The following is a 24,059-nucleotide window of genomic DNA, read 5'->3' on the forward strand; positions in this document are numbered from 1 at the left end:
CTTTCCCTTTGATTCCCCAAAGCCCAGGCACACAGCTGGTGCTCACTAAATCGTTTCTCAGGTTGGATGAAAGGCCTGGACAAACAGACACAGAGTAAAGAAAGCAGAGTCACATGACCAAACCCACCAGAGCTCTGAGTCTACATGAAGAAACCTGGAGAGGCAGCTTTAAGGTCGATGGTGCCCACGGCAGGCCGGCAGCGATCCTCACCCTTCCCTCCACTCCCTCCAAACCTGGCCGTTTCCAGGTTATCTCTGCCCTTAAGTTGGGAGCTCCTTCGAGGCAGGGACACCGTTTATGCCCAGACCTCAGCACAGTGCTCGGCACATAGCAAATGCTCAATAAATGCTTGGTGACTGACAGATTTCTCCTAATAATGACCTAATCATAATCCTCATTTTAAAAAGTCATTTTTTTACAGGTTACTTAAGGGAGTAATTTATAAAAGGGAGTTTCTTTGATTATTTGGGAGGGAAGGCAAACATCTGTTATGTCAAAACAAATTTTTCCAACAAATTTAAATATAATAAAGATGAAACAGACAAAGTTGCAAAAAGAGGGATGTCTTTTTTTGACAGATAAGACTTAAGGAGAATAAGAATAGACATTTCCCCAGTACTTTGTTTATAAAGTCCTTTCCATCATGTCATTAGGTCCTCCCCGTGAGATGGGTACAACAGGTATGGTTATGCCCATTTTGCAGATGAGGAAACATTAGGTCAAGGCAGTTAAGTGACTCCCCTTGAGTCTCCCAAGCAGTTAAGTACAGAGGCAAGATTCAAACCCCTCTACTTACTCCAACTGAAACCAACTTTCACCCTCACCATGCTCAGTTCCATCAGCTTCTCTTGGCCCTAAAGACCCCTTCTCTCTCAAACAAAATTCCCTACATATGTGTGGTTTGCCATTCAGAAATTCAAACCCCTCTCCTCGGGATAGAGGGTATCCCAAAAGTCTTAGGACAGTTATAAACTATTAAAGCTTGAATAGGAAAACTCAGCAACCAGGAGCCATAAACATGTGTTATGTTAGCTCCTCCATTTCCAAAGGAAGGACAGTAATTTTTTTTAAAAAATAATATCTGGATGTAATCGTGTATTTAAATAATGGAGAATCCCCTCCCTGTTACATCCCTCAGAAATGAAAAAGCAACAGTCAATGACTGTATTTCCAGTCAAAAAATTTAAAACTTAAAACATTTTAACCCTTTCTATTTCTTTGTAACTGTGGAACCCCCTACTCATTTAACTTATAAGGCTACACTGTATGGACAGAGCAAAATTGTCCTTCAGTTTCATATGATTATACCTGTAGCTACCATAATGCATGAAATTTAAATAAATTTTATTATGTCTGAAAAAAAATATCTGGGGGGGGCAGCTAGGTGGCACAATGGATAGAGCACTGGCCCGGGAGTCAGCAGGACCTAAGTTCAAATTCTGTCTCAGACCAGACACTTGACACTTACCAGCTGTGAGACCCTGGCCAAGTCACTTAACCCCAACTGCCCTGTAAAAACAAAATACCACTAATAATAATATCTGGGGCTCAGTTTCCTCACCTGTAAAATGAGAAGGTTGGTCTTGGTAACCTCTAAGGTTCCTCCCAGCTCTAGTAATTTATAAACCAATGATGCTTGCAATGAATCAAGCAACCTGATAAACCTCTACCACGTGCCAAGTACTGGGGCCACCAAAAGACAATTAGAATGAATGGTCTCTGACCCCGAGGAGTTGACGTTCTACAGGGACACACATCGCCCACAAACAAAATAAATACCCGGGGGGAGGGGGGGGCCCCAGCTTGAGCTGAGCTGGCTCTGTGGTCGGGCTCAGGTGAGGTGGGGGGAAGCGCTCAGGTGAGGCCAGGAGGGGGCGCTCTCAAGCCAAGCCGCTTTCTTCGAAATAGCTCAAGCTGAAATTCACACCCAGCCAAGCAGTTCCCTAAAGATGCAGGGCTGTGCGGAGTGGGTTCTGCAATCACCCGGCACTCGTCCTTGAATTTTAGGGTTCGTTTTTTTTTTTAATCACCATATTCCAAAAGAACTGGTTTCCTTTGTGATCTTATTTGCTTTATGCATGCATTGTGGGACAGGGTCACTAGGGTTTCCCAGACTATCCCAGGGTCCATGGCCCACAAAAGTTTTGAAAGCCTGGGTGTCTAACATTTTGCCAAAATCTACCTCCCCACCCCACCTCCACCTCAGGCAGCCCATGATCTGGGTATAACCAAAGATCACTCAGAAAGAGGGCACTGCCATAGGGAGAAAAAAAACCAGTCCAGCTGCATCTATCGAAGATAAATGACTCAAGCACCCACCCACAGAATTCCATCCCCCCCAAGAGGCAACATTACACAGAGAAAGGTGTCTTCCTTTTTCCAAATTGCTCCCGAGGAAAGCACCCAATGTCCAAGACCAACTGTCCAGCCAGGCCCAAGAGCCCACCTCCTCCGACCCTTGACCCCAGGCCCGGAAGGAGCCACTGGTGTCCACTGCACATTCCAGAGAAGGCCTGTCCAGAAAATCCATACATTCCAAGCCCATTGAGCAAGTCTGCACAGGCCTCCCCAGCTTCAGGAAGGGCGGCCTCCCAGGGCAGAACTGGGCCTCTCTGAAGTTCCCAGTCCCTCATTCCCCTGGGGCTGCCCAAGGAGAAAAGCTGGCAGATGACTGGGGTGGGGGGTGGGGGGTGAGTGGCCCGGGAGGAGAGGAAGAAGAACAGGAAGGAAGAGGTAGCAGCTGAACATGGCACACACAGGCCACAGGCCACAGGCCCCGAGTTTTAGAAATCAGAGACATGTGCTGCCCTCTTGAAATCGGTTTCTTTTTTTTACAGGCTTTCCCTGTGAATTCCTGGCCTTCCTCCTATGATCTGTGAGGCCTGGGGTACACTAATATACCCTGTTCTTTCCTCCGATGCTGAGCTGAGTTCAGCGTCAGAGGAAAGGCCTATCTATGCCTACGGTCATCTGAACATGGCCGTCCCCTCCTCCCAAACTACCCTGTATGACACAGAAGCACTGTATCTATGGGAAGTATTTCTTGCCTCCTTTATTATGATGGAAGCTCCCGGCTCCTGGCATGCAGAGAGCATTTCATTTTTGGACTTATACCCCCAAGTGCTTTAGTTAGCACAGTGCCTGCTACATAGTAGACGCCTAATAAATGTGAGTTGATTAATTTTTCCAACGGCTAGTGTCAATAAGCCTGGCACCATGAGAGGTTAGGTGACCTGACCAGCATCATAGGCAGTAAACACCCAGAAACAGAACTTGAACTCAGAACTTTCTCACTCCCAAGCCCAGCATTCTATCCACTATGCCACCCGGACTGGAATCCTGAACTACCTGACTTTAGATCTCTCTCTGCTGTTATTCCTATTATTATCATTATTAGAAAAATACCCACAGGCAACCCAACCGATGGGCACCCAGAGCTTCCTAAGGTTCTCTACAAAATGGCTGACCAGTCCAAGAATCAGCCCAAGGTCAGCCTGCCCTCGAACAGAGCCTTCAGACTCAGCATCTCCATCCAATTACGTTCGGATTTTCTTGTTTGTTTCATTTTCTAAGGAAAGAAAAATCAAGCACACAGAAAATGCTAATAAGGCCGAGTTTTCTGGGATCTTAGCTCCACAGTGAAGCTTCCCAAGTATATTCTGAAAGCCCATCCTTTCCGAGGGCTCGATTATCATTTTAACAATTTTCATATTATAACAGATTTCATAAACTCAGGTCTTATTGGGCCATTTTTTAAAAGTATCACCTCTGTCTTAAAAAAAGAAAAAAGCCCCCATGGTTGTGTGCCTACTGTTCCATGGAAGGTCTTAAACCTGGGGAAGCAATGGGAGGCATATATGATGGAGGATCCCCTCTACTAAACGGAAAAACAAAGAACAGTAACATGAGGTGAAAGAAGAAAACGACACCATGTTTATTAAGTCAGTTCCTGCTAAGGATGACACATGTTCTTCTCTCTTAATCCATCATTTTTAGCTCCATTATGTGAATTTTGAAAGTTCTCCATGAAATTCCCCCATCCTACTTAGCTAACCTTCTTATCATAAATACCCTCTGCTCTTAAAAAAGCCCAGAATCCCTTACCCTCTTTTGGGGGCCTCTGGTCATCTAGAACAGTCTTGGCCTCGGAGGCTCCTTCCAGCTCTACACCCAGGATTCCGCAGGTTCTGGGAGTCATCTTCACTGACAGCAGAACTTAGAAACACACAACCCATGTCCATCAGACTATTGGTCATTTCTAGGACTGCACATGGTGCAGTTCTACCCAGGAAGAAGCTGCTGGATGGCAGAAGGTTCTGGACCTTTTGGTCTGGAAGCCTAGGGATGCCTCCTCAGAATGGAGGTGAGTTGCCCAAACTCCTCAATGTGGTCCCTAGGTCAAGAAGGCCCAGGCTGGCTGCTGTTTGGCTTTGTGACTTTCCCCCCAGCCTGGCAGAAGCCCTGGCCACCTCGGGGAGAAGCACAGAGTGAAGCCCGAGTGCAAAATGACCCAGGAGGAATCACTGGGCAAGGAACCTCGAAAACGCTCCTGGAGAACATCACTCCTGAAGGAAGAAAGAGCTGCGGTGCCTGCACCCCTGCAGGCACTGCTGGGCCATGTTTGTGGGACCAAGTTAGAACGCTAACAATTACCATCTCAGCTCCCATTTCTATGGCACTTTTCATACACGATCCCCACCGCCCTTAATGTCTTTCCTCTGTTAATTATCCCCAGTTTATCCCGGATATAGCCTTTTTGTACAGAGCCGGGTGCATGTCATCTCCTCCATCAAACAGGGACTTCTTGAGAGAAGCAACCAACTGCCTTTGTCCTTCCTGTAAGCCCAGAGCCAAGCACAGCACATAGTAGGTGTTTAGTAAATGTCTGACATTCGGACTTAGAGCAACAAAGGCTTTGGCAAACAGAGACTGAAATGAAAGGGTGACAATGTTTTCCAGGGGTTAGGAAATTTTTTTTTCCTTTTTAAACATCTTCACAGCTGGATTTCAATATTCTTGGTTTCTCTTCTAATACTCTGTATTTTATTTTATGCATTTAAAAACACGATTCTCAGGGCTCCCTCAGCCACACCAGACTGCTGCCACCCAAGCGCCAGGACACCAACAAGGTTAGGAGCCCCCTGCCCCAGAACCTGACCTCTCCCCCCCTTCCCCCATCTCCCCTTCTCTTCTATCTCTCTCTCCCACTTCTTTCTCTCTTCCCTTCTTTCTTCTTCTTTCTCTCCTTCCTCTCTCTCTTCCTACCTCCCTTCTCTCTCTCTCTGTCCTTGTCTATCTGTCTCTTTCTCTCTCATAGCTGGAGGCATGCACTTCACATTAATGTAGACCTTTTCAATTTATTTTAGAATTTTTACTGACACCTTTTGTTTCTCATTCACCTTCATTTCCTAATATATACCTCGCCTCTTTCCTCCCCCCAAACAACATGCCTTGAAACGAGAGGAAAAAAAGCAGTTCAGCAAAATTAACTAGCAGGGCCACTGAGTCTGACAACACATGTAGCATTCCTCACCCACAGTCCTCCCACCTCTGTTCTCATCAAAGTAGTTGAACGAGACCCGACTTTTAGTAAGTAAATAGAATCACTGGCGTGGTGTGGAAAGGAGTCCTGGGTTCTTTGTCAGGGCGTCACAAGCTCCAGCAGGCCCCCACCAAGCCAGAACAACTTCAAGGGTAGGTGCCCGCCCCCCTCGGCCTTTTCTCAGTCTGTGATCAAAAGATCAGCCTGAGCCGCTCACCACCAGGCCGGCCACCTAGGTCTGGGTACTAGTGACTCTCAAGGACCCAGCCGGGATGGCGAAAAGAGACCATTCCCCCCCCTCAGGTGATTAGGGAGCCAGCATGGAAGGAGGGAAACACGGATTAGAGGCTTCCTATGGGCCTGGCACTACCAAGTCCTAGAGATATAAATACAAGCAAAAAGAAAAAGTGAACCTTCCCTCAGGAAGCTTCCATTCTGATAAGGAAAGACAAAACACCAAAGGGATTATTACAAAAGGGTAATTATTATTACAAAATTATTACAAAAGGGGTAATTACAAAAGGAGACCCTGGCTCTAGAGGAGCTGGATTCGAATCCCACCTCTGACCCTTTTTGTGACCTTAGTCAAGTCCCTTCACTTCCCTGAGCCCTGATGGCCCACTGAGGTCCCTTTCAGCTCTAGAAGATCCTAGGTCTGACCTGGGCAAGCTGGCCTAGCAGGTTTGGGGTTCTAGCCAGCTGTCAAGCCAGGAGTCAATGATTCTTTAAGCATCTTAAAGCTTCCCTCATTGCAAAATATCTGCAGTACATCAGAGAAACTCCTTCTACAACTGTATCTTCACAGTGGATATCTATCAAGCCCCTCCAGAGGCCTGCATGATGGGGAATGGCCAAGGCATTGACCACGAGTTGAGGTCAAGCTGTGACACCTCAGCCTTTCTCACCAAGGCCTCGTCCAGCTAGGTCTGGAGCCTCCGTAGCCTGGGCATCCCCACAGGATTGGCCACCAAGAGATAAAGCCAGTTATTGAGGCCCATGGGGGTTCCCATCACTGGCAGCATACCAACAAAACCACTCAGGCATTGGGGTGCAGAAGCAAAAGATGGAGGCCAACACTTGGACTTGTTTTTAATTAGGACAAGGCTTTGGAATCTTTACTGGGATGGGGCAAACGTGTCTCATGTCTGAGAGAGAGAGAGAGAGAGAGAGAGAGAGAGAGAGAGAGAGAGTGTGTGTGTGTGTGTGTGTGTGTGTGTGTGTGTGTGTGTGTCTTCCCCACCACAAGCAACCTCTGTGTTTTTCACACAGCCTGTGTTTACCCTGAAACGCTCTCCCATGTTATTTACCCATTTGGTATACAGTTACGAGGCTTCAACTGAATTTCCCAAAACTACACGATGGGCTCTCTCTGCCCGTTGGCCTGGGAGCCTCCCATGTTAGAAAGAAGGAGGAACACCTCCCCTCTGGGGTTTCTTCCCAGTAAATTTTTATCCCTACACACAAAAAGAGTCAATGCCCATGAAAATTCAAAGACAACTGGGGAGAAAATCAAACTGAAAGAAGTAGACTGGACCTTGCAATAACTGTCGGCAACGTCCCTGATACTCTGTGCATTTATATCAAAGACTGGACGTCTCTTGGTGCAGCAGAAAGAACACTGGATCTGGAGTCAGGGAGACCTAGATTCAAGTCCAGCTTTAGACACTTTCTAGCTGTGAGACCCTGGGCAAGACAGTTCACAGCTGCCTGCTTCAGTTTCCCCAGCTGTAAAATGGGGGTGATAACAGTTCCTACCTTCCAGGGTTGTTCAGAAGACCAAACAGGATGATATTTGTACAGAGCTTTGCAAAGTGTTATAGAAACAAGAGCTCTCACGATTCTGCTTTGTCCTCTTTTTATTCACTGTTCTAAAAAATGACACTCTGGGTCAGGGAGAAAAAGGCTACATCACGAAATGTAGGGATGTAAACATGAATTGTTTTTTAAAAAGGTAGTCATCCAACCTTAAGGTCCTGGACAAAAACCATGTGATTTCATCTTATAAACAATTCATTTTGGTGTTTTCAATAAAAAATTCTCTTTTAAGGTCTCGATGTTGGGAGTTTGTTGTCATTTTTATTAAAAATTCATCGGCATAGGACAAAAAATACATAGCCTAGTGGATAGAGGGCTAGCCTTCAGGGTTCAAATCCTGCCTTTGACTCTTGGTGGCTGCGTGACCAGGCACATGCCATTTTATCTCTCCCAGTGTGGAAGCACCTCTCTGAAGACTGTCAGTTACAGGAGAGCTGCTGACTGGCGTCAGTTTTCACACAGGGAGTTCCCTACACCTATGAAATCCTAAATCGGGAACGTAAATGAATAAATAAACTGGCATTCGCTTTAACTGAGAAAGTAGAAAAGGGCAGGTGACCACTGCTCGTAGCATTCTTTGGGCCAGGTGAAAGACTAGATCCTAAGCAAGAGAAAAGGCAGAAAATAAAGATGCTGGTCATCAGTGCCAGAGGAAAAGACCTCAACCTTTCTCAAGGGAGGCCCGACCCAGACACCCCACTTTATACCATAATAGAGAAGTAACTGCAGCAGAAAACACACAATTTCCACAATTTATGAAAGCCACTCCATCTGTCAGTGGAGGAAGACAGTATCATCTGGTCCGATGCCCATACAGGTGAGGAAACTGAGGCACAGAGAAGTCAGGTGACTTCCACATAAGCAGTAATCAGCAGAGACGAGATACAAATACAGATTCTTTGGAAGCTCTCACTTTTACATCCCAGAGAAGCTGACTTTTTAAGAAGAAAAGTGGGGTCATTCAGGTTGAGGCTAGAACACAGAAGCTGCATGCTTTTACTTTATAATAATCCTTTCATAAACAAATTAAACCAAAATGGGGGAAGGGTATCCAAAACTGGGCCAAGCTGCCCATCTCCCCTCCCCCTCCAGGCATCACAATCTCAGAGAAGGATCGACCTGTGAGCCCCGTGTGCCTCCCTCCCTCCTTCACCAAAAGGTCAACATGGGGATTCTGGGGTCACTTTTTGCAGCCGAAATTACTTTGTATTTCCTTTATATATTTTGAATTTCAAGGAACTTGGCACCCTGGATAGAAAGTCCACCCCAGAGTCTGGGAAAACTGAGATCAAGCCCTGCCTCAGACACAGAGGAGCTGAGTGACCCTGAGTGAGTCTCCTAACCTCTGGGGGCACCAGACCATGAAGACTTTCGGCTGCAGGGAAGCAGTTTCCTCTGCAATGGTGAGATGAGTTACACAGGGACTGCTTGTATTTCCCTATCAGATGACACATGTTGCACTGCTCTCCTCCTTCTCCTCTCCCCTGCTCCGTCATCTCTGGTCTCGTTCCTTCCCATGGTCCCAACTACTGCCCCTTGCAGATGACCCTTGAGCTCTTTCCTGCTGCCCTCTTCCAGAAAGCTGGATCGATTCACAGCCCCAGTGGCCTCTGAGCCTTCTCCACCTGAGTGGCTCATCTACACCTCAAATTCACCATGATCAGAGGGAATCCATCACTTTTCTCAGGCTAACAATAGCAGCAAACACATAGCGCCTTAAGGTTTGCAAAGCACCTCATAAATATCGCTCATATTATCATCATAACAATCCCAAGATGTCAGTGCTATTATTGTTGCCATTTTACAGATGAGGAAACTGAGGCTGATAAAGAGCGACCTGCCCAGGAGCAGACAACTAATAAGTAGTAAGGCCGGATCTGAAGTCAGGTCTTCCTGACTGCAGGTCCTGGGCTCCAGACACTGAGGTAATCTATTCCTTCCCCCTGACTTCCCCATCTCTGCCTAAGCACCATCACTCAGTGAGGTTCCTCCCACATCTGTAACCCCCCCCACTGGCCCCTCGACAGGACTTCTCGGGGCAGACACAGCCAGAATCAACAGAAGAAACACTTTTTTGATCAATCAGTTGAGTCTGACCTCTTCCTTTCTCAATCGGTTCCCAAATTCTGATTCTTCTAGTACCAGTCCCAACCTTGGTTACGTCTGCCCCTCAAGGCTTTAGAAAGAGCTCAGGATTTTGAGTTACAGGACTTAGGTTCAAATCCCAGCTCTGCTATTTACTACCCACGTGACCTTGCTCAAGTCCCTCCCCCTCTCTGGGCCTCAGTTTTCTCATCCGTAAAAGGCAGGGGCTGGGCTCTATGGCCTCTGAGGTCACACCTACTCCTAAAGCTAGGATTCTTTGAGGTCCCTACAACCTCTAGACCCAATCCACGGAGAAGTGGGCCAGGCTGGGCATAGAGAGAAGAACAATGACCACTAGTCCTGCCCTCCCAGAGTTACGGCTAACGCAGGCTCTCCCTGCCACCCTGCTGGACGGCCTCGTTCTCACCATTCTCTGCCCTCCCCAATCCAGGTCACCTCCGGCTGCCAGAATCTTTTCTCCTTACATACATGTCTTGGTCAGTGACTTCCTTTGTCTACTGAGGTAAGGGTCAAACACCTTGGCCTGACATTCAGGGCCCTTCCAGACCAGGCCCCACCCAACTTAGTCTAGGCTTTTCCAGAATGTCTCCTCTCTATGTACTCACTACATACTCCAACTCAACTGCTCTATCCTCTGACTCTGAACCTGGACACAGCAGAGTGATAATAGGTAGTAATAGCTCACGTTTGTATGTGCCTCTGGACTTGGCAAAGCCTTTACAAACGTCATTATCCTCATAATAACACTGGAAGGTTGGCTCCTATTAATATCCCCACTTTACAGATGAGGAAACTGAGGCAAAGAGAGGTGAAGTGACCTGCTCAGGGCCACACAGCTAGTAAGTGTCTGAGGGTGGATCAGAACCTGTTCTTCCAGTGCTCTATTCACTGAGGCACCTAAGAGACTCTCATTCCCTTACCTGTGCCTCAGACGACCTCACCTCTCCTACCCTCCTCACCCCCATTCACCTTGTGAACATCTTATCATCTTTAAAGCCCAGCTCAAACACGAGCCTTCCAGAAAGCCTTCTCTGATCCCTCTGAGTCAAAGTCACAGACAGAAGTAGAGAACTTAGAAGACACCAATCCAACCTCCTCATTTGACAGATGGAGAAACGGAGGCACAGAAAGGCAAAGTGACTGGCCCAGGGTCACAGAACCAGTGAGTGTCTGAGGTAGGATCTGAACACAGCTGTTTCTGACTGCAAGTCCAGGACCCCATCTGCTACTGCAGCACGACAGCACCTCTCCTTCAGACCTCCCATGGCATTCTGGTTTGGACGTATCTCTTGTGTTACAGATACCTGTTTCGGTCAGATTCCCCCCCCCACCCCGGACCTATAAGGTCCAGAGCAACAAACGGCTTTTCAGCTCTCCCCGAGCCCCAGCCTGTGCACAGTAGGCCCTTGGTGCAGCTTCCACCTTCGATGGGAAGGGCTGATGGGCTATTCATTTCAGACTGCCAGATGTGGTTACACCCTCAGCCTGACTCCACACAACTGCAGCAGGAGTGGAATGGGAGAAGCTGTGCTAAGCAGTTAACAACTCCCAAGATGTGAACGAAGGGAGCAGTTATGGGAAAGCCCAAGAACGCACCTGAAAGATAGAAGCTAGTTAAGAACCTTGGCTGGGCAGCCGGCCGCAGGCTCCTGCCGCAGAAGAGCCACCTCTGAGTGCCCAGGCTCTCGTCCCCTGTGACACCCCGTGGCCGGAGCAAGCATCCTCCCCTCCCCACCTGCCCCCATCTTCTCCAGGGGCCTTTGTTCTAACCCCCAACTTATCACTTGGCCATCCATGACCAAAACCCCAAACGAGGTCCCGGGCCAGACCTGGCACTTGGCCTTCCCTTCGGCTGCCGCAGCCTTAGAAAGACATTTTTTTTTTATGGAACCAAGGCATCTTTTCCTTCCCTGCTTTGTGGAGAGAGCAGACTAAAGTTTTACCATCAAAACAGGAAAAGTAAAACCTTCAAAATAATGCTGATGGCACACTGCAATTTGGCTGCCTGAAATAGAACACGTACAGTGCATGCTAGAAAGTGAAAATGACCAGTTTGGAAGCCTGGAGTCACATTATAAAGGAAGAGATTTGTATCCCCCAAAAAACGTTTAATGATCCCAGAATCCCGGAATCTCAAGGGTAGGAAGGGACCTCAGAGCTTATCTCATCCAACCTGTGGCTTACCGAGCAAGCACCTTCATGACATTCCCTGCAAGCAGCCATGCAGATTCCAAACAAACACCTCCACGGATGGGAGACTCACTACCTCCAGAAGCAGCCCATTCCACTTTCATTATTATTATTATGTTATTAGCAAGTTTTTCCCTATAATATACCAAAAGTTCTTTCCCTGCCCAACTATTCCCATTCTGCTGATGCCTTTCCAAAGGGAACATATCTAGCATAGGAACGTGTCTCCTATCAACCAGAGAGCTCCTCAGATGCCTGAAAGCAACTCTAGGTGACCCCTACGTCTTTTTTCCTCCAGACTAAATCTCCCCCTGACCCCCAGAGGACATGGCACCAGCCCCCTGACCATCTTGGCTGCCCTTTTCTAGACAGGCTCCCATTTGTCAAGATTGGCCTTCCTCAAACTTGGAGGCCAGAACTGACAACGCTATTGTGCTGGGCTCTGCCAGGGGGTACAAGGCAGCTGGACTCAATGACCTCCCTCATCCTGGACACTCTGCCCTGCTGAATGCAGCCAAACATTGCCTGGGGATTCTTCACTGCTGTGGGTTACATAGGTGACTCCCACTGGAAGCCAGGCCCACTCAAGTCGCTCTACCTCTTTTTGACAGGACCACCTTCCCCAAGCTACACTCAGAGGAATTGGTTTTTGGACTCAAATGGAAGAGTCTATATAAGCTCACAGCATGGTTCTGGGAAGGGTGTTGGGGTTGGAGACTGGACCTATGTTCAAATCCTGCCTTTACTACTTACCATGCATGTGACCCTCCGGCAAGTCACCTCAATTCTGCAGGCCTCTGTTTCCTTATCTGTAAAACTAGAGTGGACCAGAAAATCCTGAAGGTCCCCTCCCACCTTTAAAGGAGTCATCCTTTGATACTTCATCTTATTAGATCTAGCCCAACATTCTCACCTATTCACTTCTTCCTTGATCCTGACTCTATCGTCCAACAGGTTTGCTAGTTTTGCGCCTGCAAATTTAACAAAGCATGCCTCCATCCATGTCATTAAGGGGGAAAAAAAAGAGGGGGGGAGCCCTTCCATGAGTCCATGGGGCATGCTACAGAAAATGGAGCTGGCTTAGCCAAACCCACCAGTGGACCTTGCTCTGTCCAGCACCCAAAAAAGCCTCCACCTGTGTGGAGATATGAGACACTGACACATTATTGTTAAAGTTCAGATCTCAACCTCAGCCATAACAAGATCTGGGCAATTTATTTTTCTGGATCACTCAGGCCGCGTCTGCAAAGGAACATGGCAAATGACCCTTCCTATGATCCAATTTCTGTTCAATTTCTTTTTCTGAAATGAGGTTAAGTATTTTCTTTCCTCTTCTGTTAATCTGGACAATTTATATTTTTGTAAATTGTGATCCGATTTCTGAATGGAAATAGAATTCAAAATCCCAAACAATGTGACTTTTTAAGAAAAAATTAAGGTTCCCTGGATTTCTCCAATTCTCTCTCACCATCATCACTCAGACAACAATTTGTCTGGTGTATTTCTAAAGGGATAAACATCATATATATGTTTAATTTTTGTGTTTGTTATCTCTATTGCACAGTGCCTGGCAGAGTCTTATAGAATAAATAGCCAAAGAAAAAAACAGGAAAGGTAGAAAAAAAAAACCTGTCTTGGCAGGTCCTTTTGACAGCAACCAAGTATTGAAAAGGCTCAAAGTATACACTTCCATGATTGGAATGCCTGGAAGCTTAAGCAATCAATAAGCATTTAGCCTTCAAGCTCCTACAATGTGCCAGGCCCTGCTGGGAACAGAAAGACTTAAAACTGAAAGCAGCCCCTGCCCTCAAGGGGCTTCCAGTCCTTTACGAATACCAACCAATTTCTGCTACTCTAAAACTTGAGTACAAACATGATCATCACTGGGCGGAGTCTCTGGAACCACACCGGTCTGGTCATTTTGCTATTTACCACGTTCTCTGCCTGTCCTGAAATGTAGGCTACCTCCTACTCAACTCAGCCCCTCAACCTAATTTTTTTAAACTATATTCTCCCCTCAAGTGATTGCCACAAAACACAAATCGCAGAAATGGCACCCTGGACTCCAGCGATATCCTCTCCCACACTTGACTAGTGGCTCATCCTTCTTGGGAAGACAAGTCTGAATACTCGACGCTGTGATTCAGTTTCCAATAGCAAACATTTAGAAATTTAAAAAACAAAATCTGTTTTAAAATGCATTAATAGTTTCCTTTCAAATTCATGCTTATGATTGCTCATTTCACTTTAATAAGTAGACTGTCAGGGCTAGAGTCAATGTATTTCTATTTTTCCATTTCAAAGTTCAGTGTACATTCCGCAAGTAAAATATGGTGGTTTACCCAAAAACAAGGGGGAATCACTAATTTTGGGATACATCTGCTTCTAAATCACCTAAAGTTTTATTTTTAAAAAATTATTTAGACGTACACCTCAATCTTGGAAATCTCCATAAAGCTCTATTCATGAAATTCACGAAAAAGGTTCTGTAAATTTTCATGGTAAACCATGAGAAGAATTCTAAATCTCCAAATGGCAGCAAAGTAAGTTTCACTCATTTCCCCTTTCCAGAACGGTCCTCTGCGCTGAACAGAGTCAAAAATAAGATAGCCTCTGGACCACAGTTGGGGGTCGTCCTCCTGAACCGACAATGCCCCACGGGGCCAGAAAGTCACCATTTGAAAAGAATAGAATTATTCAAGTCAATCCTCAGAGTTGGAGAAATTTAAAGGGGCCATGCATCCAAGACTGCCACAGACTGAATTGCTGCAGGAATGTGATGGGGCCTGAGTGAATGGTAAGACAGAAATCTTATGAAGTGGATTTCACTTGCTTATTTCTCTAGAGGAAATCAGTTTGTTGGGACAATTATTTTCTTTGTCTTCCACTAAATCACATAAAAAGATAAACTGAGAAGGGTACTTTCTTTCTCTTTGCACAATAAGCTGGCATTGCAAACTCACGTTTCCACAAGACACAAACAATTAGTATCTTCTCCTTTTTCGTTTGGAATACTTGAAAAGCGATTTCCCGAACTGACAAAAACATTTCATAACTCCCTCCTGCATTATGGAGAAGCATAGGAAGACATGAGGGAAAGAAGGAGCCTCCTCTTTCAGGCTGGACTGAGGACAAATTCCAATTCAAACACCAAATTACAATGATCATATAGCCCTGGGTTGGAAAATGTATACAATCCCATCTGCCTCCTCCCCTCTGGCATTAACAATTCCTAATTCAACAAATTCTGGAAAAGGAGCCGATCCCTGGGAACCAAAGGTTTCTTCAGCTCTGCTAGTGAATTTCAAACTGATCTGCAAAAAGGTTTGGGGATTTTTGTTTGTTTGTTTGGGGGCTGGGGCTGGGGTTGTGAGGTTTTTTTTCTTTTCGGTATTTAATTCCACCATACACAATGTAGTACATACAAGCAAAACACAATTGGGACACTGTTTTCTTTAACATTCCTATAGGAGACCAAGGCCATTTGCATGGGAGAGAACACAATTACTGGTTTTGAAAAATCATGAAAGACAAATTCATAGCTTTTTCCTCCAACACCTCCCAGGAGTCACATCCTCCCTCCCCAGTTGGGTCATGTCTGTCCTGATTTCTGTGTTCTCCCGAAGAGGTTGGGGGGGGGGGTGCAGGGGAACCATGGTCCCCCTACCCACCCCACCCCCCACTACTGTTTCTGGAAGGCTCCCTCCAACATTGGTTACAGAAACACTCAAACCAGAATGTCTTCTCAAAAACAAATTTGTGTACTAGATTTGAACAAAATTGTTAGTAGCACGTAAAGTGAAACTTCTATCAGAGGAGGGGCAGGCCAGCTTTGCCCAGCACAAATAAAGCTTATCAGTCCTCTCCCTGTCGGGCACCTTTGATCTGAACATACCCCATGGCAAAAACTGACCCAACCAAATACTGTCATGGGGGGGGGGAGGGCGGGGAGAGAAGGGAGGAGTAGAGAGGAGAAGACTCAAAGGTTATTTTATTTTTATTTCAACTCAGTCTGCAACCCAAGGCAGAGAACAAAAGAAAGGGATGCTTGTTTCTCCACTATTTTTATATAGTTACAGAACTTGTATTTGATGAAAACAAAATGCAAAACAACAACAAAACTATGAGAAAATACGAAACAACACAACCACCAAAACAAGGCATAAATGACTCGTCCTCTATTTACTCCTGTAATTTCGAATCTAAAATTTCAAATCGATTTTCTGATATCCTGAGATAGCTAGCTACAGATATACACATCCATATACATATGTGTGTGGCTGTGTATGTCAATCACCACCTCTGCAGCTGGATATAAGGAAAAGACAATTCAAATTTGAGAATCCAAAGGGAACCCGCAGAGGTATGAAGGGCCAGCTCCTCAGCTGAATGAGTTTTAAAAATCAAACCTTACATACTCTACCAAGGTCCTGGCATCCTAGGCCAGCAAAAAGAAGGCTACTGTGTTGGTGATCACCTCAACTGTCTCTCTCACACACTCACAGACACACATATATGGAAAAGTCAATAAAATAAATCCACATAGGATCAGAAAAACTGTTCTAACGTGCTCGTTCTTCCCCGGTGATCCAGAAGGGATGAACATACTAACACACAAAACAAGGAAAAGAGAGAAAAGAAAACTTAAAAGTTGCCTTCCCAGACTTCCAAGGCCACTTGGGTTTGGGAGAAGGCCCCAGAAGCCCGGCTCCCACCTATGAACGCATCCCACGAACGTCTAGGCCATCACCAGCCACCCCCCAATCCCCAAATCCTCCATTCCCAACTCATCACTAAATCTAAGGGAAAGTCAAATCAACTAATAAAAAAACATGAAACTCCAGGAAAAACCACCAGGCTCCAGGGCTTATGCATTCAAATGGTATGTTCGAAGTGAATCACACCCAGAGCTTAGTCTGAGCGCTGGGGAAGCCCACATCCACAAAGAAATACAGTCCACGTTGGGAGCTATGGAAAACTTTTCTGCATATACCATGACCTGGGCCATGGCCAGGCCAGCTGGCCCCTGCGTCACCTGATGGAATGCTCGACTTAAAGGCCACTGCTCCCAAAGCAACATTTCTATGCATGGGGTGGGGGGGGGGTGCAGGGAAGAGACTACGAGAGAGGCAAAAACAAGCCTAGAACACAGAAAAAGGCATTTCAGGATAAGGCTGTACCTCCTTGGGACAAACTGGTTTTAGTTTCAGTGAATATCTGTCAATAACCACACATTCAGAATTAAAAATGCAATTGACCTTTGTTTTTGTTTTTGTTTTTGTTTTTTAACTTAAGGCAATTAAAAACACAGGGTTAAGAGCTCTGGAGCCATTAATAGCTAATCTTCTAACAAGTGGTGGGTGGGCGGGATCCTTCAAGCCGGGGGCTGGATCTTTGGAGTTTTCTGGGCCCCTGACTTGGAGGACCAGGACCCTCGATTCCCATTTCAAATCCCACAGCCCAGCAAGAGGGCTCTCTCTTCTTTTGGGAAAGGGGCACTTTACCATTCTTACACTAAATTAATTACAGATCATAACATTTTCCCTTTCACAAGCCACCGAGTCTTTGATCGTTTAATACACTACTGATTTTTCTAGTCACGGGCAGTCATATAGATAATGCTGGCTTAAAAAAAAAGGAGGGGCCCCACAGTTTGGAAGGACACCTGGAGCCTTCAGCAGGGGACCTCTAGCAAATTCGGCTGGTTCATTTCTGAGCCTCTCTTGGCAAAATCAAGAAAGTTCTACCACGAGGCTGATAATTGACAATTACTGGCAACAGGAAAATCCAGGGTCAAACACTTAGGGCCTAAAGGGACTGATAAAGTGGAGGCACTCATTTAGTCCAATCCCCTCATTTTACAGATGTGGCAACTGAGGCCTAGGAAGGTTTAAGTGACTATAATCTCAAACTCTGCACTGTAACAGGATGCAAAGGGAAGAGGAAAGATACGGAGACATATAGCACTGAAGAAATGTAACAAAGAAGAGAAAAAAAGATATGTTCATTCTAATTCTCTCTATCTCCGTCTCCCCCCCTCCCCTCTCCCCTCCTCTCTTAATTCCAATGGACGGCTATTTCACAAGTCAAATAACTGTTCTCTAAATACAACTTCCACAGACTTAGAAGGAACAAAATTCTGTGCACTTAGAACTATAGGTATCCCATTACCCTCCCCCGCCCCCCCAGCCATGCTTTTGGCTTCAGAAGTAGGCCAACTTCAGCAGGGGCAAACTTTTGCTCCGTAGGAAGATTCAGCAACGGCCCACCGTAGGAAATCATGCCTCCGAGTTTCCACACCATCTCAAGAAATGCCGAGGTTGCTTTTAACTTCGTAAATCAAAGACTACTTGCCCAAATTGTCTTTTAGGTAAAGGAATAGATATAGATCCAACTGTCCCAATGTTTAGCTAAGAAACATGGGCTGGTACCGTATGACTTTATTCCTGACAAAGGCCCAAGGATTGGGACTATAAAACACTGGGGGGGGGGGTTTAAACCCCCCAATATCTAACATCACAAGAAGGGTTTCATATCTGAAGCTTCTCTTCATCTCCCCCAACCCCAAAGACCACTCCTAATAAGTCGACACCAGATACATTTGTGAGGTCAGACACTTCATATACTGAAAGTAAAAATCTAAAGCCAGCATCTTTCGCCAATAAAACAAAGAAAAATGCATGAATAAATTCCGCTACCCCCCCCCCACACACAGATCAAGCAGAACTAGGAAGGCTGGAGTTCAGGTTGCAGGCCAACCACCCAAAGTCCAGACAAACAAGAGAAGCAAAATTTATTTACCTCCGTTTTTTAGGGACGGAATAATCCACTTCCATGACTTTCCCATGTAATTCCACTTTACCTTTAAAATAAGAAGGAAAAAAACTTTCAGAATCTCTCCTGGGGCTCAGAAGCTAGGGCTGAGGTGGCAGGGTAGGTGGGTGAATGGGAGGGCTAAGGAAGAACCCGGTGCTATGGGCTCGGGATCTGTACTTGGGCCACAAAGGGGGGGGGGGTAGACAAGCCCATGCCAGCACTTTGTCTGCGCTGGCCCCAGGTGGGTAGATACAACTAAACTACTCTTCCCATCACGGGAGAGGAACGCCAACCACAAGTGGCCGGAACTATGGGTGGTTTGAGTATCACAAAAGAAAAATTAATTATTTTGTTTAAAGCCACCAAATTGTAAGGATAAGCTCATTTGAAAACTGAAAACGCAGGGCTGGGGCAGCCATGCTGTGTGCTGGTGGCCCCTGGTTGGGGCGCCTGCGTCCCGTCGTCTGCTAACTCGGGGATCGGAGAAAAGGCTCTGGGGGCCGAGCTAAAGTTCTTCTCTCTTTCTCTAGTTCATAGTTTGTGGGGGACAACCGGATGGCCCCAACGTGGGAGAGTGTCACTTTGGCCTTGGGTGTCCCGTGTCCCCCCGGGGCCCAGAGGCCGGGCGCAGCTCTCTGCCAATGTGCGCCTGCCCGCGCGTGTGTGTGTCTGTGCGTGTGGGAGCGCTCGCGGGGGAGCGCCCGCAGGTCCGTGCCCGCGTGTGCCCATGTGTGCCCGTGAGTGTGTGCCCGTGTGGGTGCGCTCTCGCGTGCAGCTGGGACGCCGTGGCCCGGCGGCAGTGCGCTCCGCACCCGGGCCCCCAGCCCCCTCTTTGGCTCGCCTTAACTCGGGGACCCCGCCGAGTTCCGACAGGGCACCTCGTAAAAAGGTGCTCGAAGAAGCCCGGAGGGCGGGGGACCCGTTGCCGGGGCGCCCCCGGCCCGAGGAAGCTCTCAATAAAATCGGAGAAAAAAATCCGAGAAAAATACGAGCGCCCAGCAAGAGAGAAGGAGGAGGAGGAGGCGGCGGCGGAGGACGAGGAGGAGGAGGCGGAGGCTCGAGAGGCCAGCGCTCCAGGGCCCGTGGGGGGTGGGGGCGAAAAGGGGGGCCTGGTGCCACCCGGGCGCGGGGGCCCAGGGTGAGTAGGGGTCCCTAGGCCAGTGGCGAGAGTCCCGCGCGGAGGGCGCACGGCAAGCGGGCTGTCCCGGGACTGGACAGACAGCTGCAGGAGCGGGGGCGCCCCGCGGAGGGATTTCGGGGGAGCCCCGAGAGAGTAGGAGGTCATGGTCAAGGCCACGGACGCGGGGCCGGCGGGGCGCGACATCCCGGGCCAGGTCCTCGGAGGACGCCCTCGAGAAGGCTGCCTGCGGGACGGCCGCCCCCGGGACGGCCGGGCGGGGAGAGGGAGCGGATCTCGGGGCGCCTGGAGCCCCAGGCTGATCTGGGGGGAGCGAAGACGACGAAGAGGTGGGAAAAGGGGAACCGGAGCCTTCGACAGGCGCGGGCCGCAGGGCAGCCGTCGGCGGGCCACTCACCCGACAGGGTCTCGATGGCGCGGATGGCCCAGTTCTGGTCCGGATAGTCCACGAAGGCGTAGCCGGCCTTGAGCAGCACGGGGCCGGTCAGGGGCAGCTTCCTGTCCCCGAAGAGCTGCCGGAGGTCGTCAGCGGTGACAGCGGGGCTCAGGTTGCCGATGTAGAGTTTGTTCATCGTCCGCCGCCACTCGGGCTACCCCGGCGCCCTGCCCTGCCCTGCCCGGCGCCCTCGCCTCCTCCTCCTGCTGGTCCTTGTCGTCTCTGCGCCCTCCTCCTCCTCCTCCTCCTCCTCCTTTTCGCCAGCTGCCCCCCAGCCGCCCCACCCCGAACTCAGGCGACTCTGCTTCCAAGTTGCGCGCCCGCGGGGGGCCTCGGGCTCCTCGCGTCCCACGGGCGGCGGCAGCGGCAGCACGGGGACAAAGCGCTCCCTGCCCCCCCTCTCCCCGCGGGGTGGCCGGACTGGCGGGCGGGGGGGGGGGGGGAGGAGCGGCAGCTGTGGGGGGAGGGGCCGGATGGGGTGGGGGCGGGGGCGGCGGCAGCGCGGGCTGGGCGCGCCTGGGTCCGCGGGCTGGAGTTGGGCGACTGTGAGTGACTGAGTGAGTGAGTGTGAGTGAGTGTGTGTGTGCCCACCGGTCTGTGTGTGAGTGGGCTCCGGAGCGCGCCGGAGTCAGGGAGCCAGAGTTGTGCACCCTTGGGTGTGCCTGACTTTAAGGGAGCGTTTGCGCGTGTGTTGCGGGGATGTGCCTGTTTATGTCCACGTGCGCGTGAGTTGCGGAGGTGTGGCTGTGTGTGTATGTGCGTATGTTTGTGTGCGTGCGTGCGCCCATAAGAGTTTGCGAGGTTTCGATTGTTTACGGCCGACTGCGTGTGAGGAGTTGCGAGGTTGCGGTTGTTTACGTCCGGTAGTGCCGGAGTTGCGGGGGTGTGGCTGTGGGTTGCGGAGGTGTGGCTGTTTATGTCCTCGTGTGTGTTCAGGAGCCCTGTGTGTTTACGTGGGAGATAGGGGGAGGGGGAGCGAGCGCCCCCTCCCCACCCTCTCAGTCCCTGTTTCTTGGCTCGCTCTGCCTTTCCCTGCCACCCCAGCGGCCGGGACAGCTGCGGGGCAGGAACACCCCCAGAACTTGTCGATTTGGAGCGGCCCAGGACCGGCCCTGGCCGGCGGATCCGCGAGCTCTGGGACCCAGGAGCGCTGGGGAAACTCGGCCGGGAGCCCGCCGGCCCGGCCGCTTCGTGGAGAGCCCGCCGCTCTCCCTGGGCTGGGCTCGCCTGTGGCTGGCCACTGGGGGGCTGCTGCTCTGCCTGGGGCTGTGGGCGCCCTCAGCCAGAGTGGAGGCTGCGCGTCCGCGCGGAGCGAGTACCCGCCGCATACTGTGGGAGCCCCGGGTGGGAGGTGGCATGTGCATCAGGGAGGGGGTTCGCGGGGCGTAGATGCAAGGGAGTGTGCGGAGTATGGGCAAGGTGGTGGGGCTCGGGATGCCCGGCGCCCCGTGAAGTCAACAAAGATTGGCTTCCTCTCCTCTCCGGGAGGAATTTACTGTCTAATAAGTGGGCCAGGGAGAAAGCAAGGATGTTGAGGAAAGAAATCTAAACACCGAGTTATCTTCTAATTCAGTTTTGCTCCTAGGCTGACCTCAGTGCGGTCGTATCCCCCTCTAGCGATCCCTTCCAAACTCGGCAGTAAAATAGAGATTGGTCTAGGTGAGTTCTAAGGTCATTCTAACATTCTTGGTTTTAGTTCCAACTCTATGCACCAAGGCAGGTGTTCTTAATCTGGGTCCATAAATTTAAAAACACAGATTATTTGGTTTCCTTTGCAATCCTATGTATTTTATTTTAATGCATTTAAAGGTATTATCCTGAGAATGGGCTAGGCTGCCAAAGGCCCATGGAAATCCCTATTCTAAGTTCATCCCCAGTCCTGATATTCTGGGCCCCTCTCTGCTCTGACATCTGTTTTCATATTCTCTATTGTGGGGATCCCTCTCATCTGTTACATAATTCTTTCCAGGTTCCTTTTAGCTGTGACATATTGGGGCCTAATGGCCCATCACAACTCTGACATTCTGGGTTCTAGGGTCTCTCGAAGATCTCGCATTGTCTTCCTTTTAGGTCTGACAGTGTCTGTTTTAGGGTCCTTGCCAGCCCTGACATTTTGAGTTCTAGGAGCAGCCTGACAGTGGCTGTTCTAGGGTCCCTCCCACTTCTAAATCCTCTGTTCTAGGTTCCTTCTTTGCTCTGATATTATGTGTTCTAGAGTCATTCCCAGTTCTGACAGTCTCTGGTCTAAGATTCCCCCTGCCCCAAGCTCTCCCATTGTAGATCTCAGGGTCCTTGGCAGCTCTGGTATTCCAGTGGGAGGCTCTGACGTTGCAGTTTCATGATTTTGACATGTGACCAGACATCCGCAACAAAAACAGGGCATCAGAACCTATAGCAGGCATCAGTGCTAGAATGGTTGCTTCTGGCCTGAGACAACAAGAGCCAGGTGAATTCAGGAGAGAAATCTAAGGGTGTTTTCTGTTTGTTTTTTAAATTAAAAAACATTTTTAATTAATTTCAACCTTTTCTTTCTTCTGTGCTCCTCCTCCTTCCCTCCCCCCCCAGCAAGAAAAATAAAATTCCCGTTGAAACATATAGTCGAGCAAAACAAATTCCCACATTGACCATGGCCATGACAAAAATGTCTCCCTCTACACTGAGTCCATCAGCTCTATCTGGAAGGGGATCTCACCTCCACACTTCATCCCTAACCCTGCTTGGTCTTTGTGTTGATAAGAGTTGCTAAGTTTGGGAAAGTTGATTATTGGAATGGAGGCAAAAATCACTTTCTGGCCAAGTTGATAAAGCGAAGTCATTGAAGACATAAGAAAGAAGACATAAGTGAGGTAAGATGGTGTGCCCCTGCTATCCAGCGTCCAGAGAAAGAGAAATGAAGCAAAGGGCCAGACGAGGAGAGGGGACTGAAATGGCTCCGGTTGAGGTGAGAGGGGACGGCGCAGGGAAGGCCAGATCTGCACAGGTTCAGAGCTGGATCCAGATACAAAAGGGAAAGAATCCTTGCTGATGAATATGGGAGTCACCCAAGCCTCTAGCCATGAGAATGAAAACCAATAGAAGAAAAACTCTCCAGGGTCTCCTGCATTCCCAACAGTGTGCTGGGCACAGGAGAGAGGTGCACATTTGGAGGAACAATTTTTGCCTTGGAGAAGTTCATAGCCCGGCAGGAAAATAAGAGCTGTAACACGCACATGACAATGGCTTTAGAAACCTTCAGAACCAAAGGCCTCAGCGTGGTTTAGTGGAGAGAAGAGTGGCCCTGGAGACAGACCCTATGGTAAGAGCTTACCTCTGAGGCCTGCCACCTTTGTGACTGCTCTGGTGCTCATTTGCAAAATCCTAGGGTTGGACTACAGGGCATGGCCACAGACCCCGTCCAGCTCTGAGCCTTGGACCAGAATGTTGGAGGGGAAAGGTCAACCAAGGAACCCTGGGATTGTGCATTAAAGGATGAAAAGCACTCTGACCAGTGGAGAGGGAGGGTAGTGCAGGTGTAGGGAATTGGGCCTGAGCTTGCCGGGGCTAGGGGCAACTCGGTGGCACAGTGCAGAGTGCTCATGCTGGAGTCAGGAAGACTCATCTTCCCGAGTTCAAATCTGGCCTCAGACACTTACTGGCTGTGTGACCCTAACTTGCCCCAGTTTCCTCATCTGTACAATGAGCTGGAGAAGGAAATGGCAAACCACTCCAGTGTCCTTGCCAAGAAAACCCCATGTGGGGTCACAGACATTGCCTCAGGGTGGGGAAAAATGGTGATTGAAGGGGAGTGAGATGAGGTGAGTGTGAATGGTAGGTAGGGACCCTGAAAACCTGGCAGAGGAATAAGAATTGATCTCAGTAAGAAAGGTTTGGGAGCAGAAATGTATATATAAGAAAGATTATCTTGGGAGAGGTGAAAGAGGAAGGCAGGAAGACCGGTAAAGGAGCCGTTGGGACTGGCCGCAGTAATGTGCTTTGCACAGTATCTGGCACATAGGAAATACAGGTTACTTTTTGA

General features: G+C 48.7%; 1 protein-coding gene across 4 annotated transcripts in view; it reads right to left on the reverse strand.

Moving 5' to 3' along the window:
• IGF2BP2 (insulin like growth factor 2 mRNA binding protein 2) overlaps positions 1-20,462 on the reverse strand; it is a 147,700-nt gene extending 127,238 nt beyond the window's left edge. For 3 of the 4 annotated variants that reach the window (XR_002328062.2, XM_021005650.2, XM_021005649.2), the window contains exons 1-2: positions 20,006-20,457; positions 18,456-18,516 (exon numbers count right to left, since the gene is read on the reverse strand). Coding sequence is in view for 3 of the 4 variants with exons in the window: in XM_021005650.2 (XP_020861309.1) it covers positions 18,456-18,516; positions 20,006-20,180 (236 nt within the window). In the remaining variant the exon portion in view is untranslated. Of the gene's footprint in view, positions 1-18,455; positions 18,517-20,005 lie in introns of all 4 variants that reach the window. The other variant, XM_078154690.1, reaches the window with a different exon arrangement.
• Positions 20,463-24,059: the final 3,597 nt, after the last annotated feature.

The sequence above is a fragment of the Phascolarctos cinereus genome, unplaced genomic scaffold, assembly GCF_003287225.1.
Source record: "Phascolarctos cinereus isolate Bilbo 61053 unplaced genomic scaffold, phaCin_HiC Scaffold_5;HRSCAF=322, whole genome shotgun sequence".
NCBI classification, from domain to species: domain Eukaryota; kingdom Metazoa; phylum Chordata; class Mammalia; order Diprotodontia; family Phascolarctidae; genus Phascolarctos; species Phascolarctos cinereus.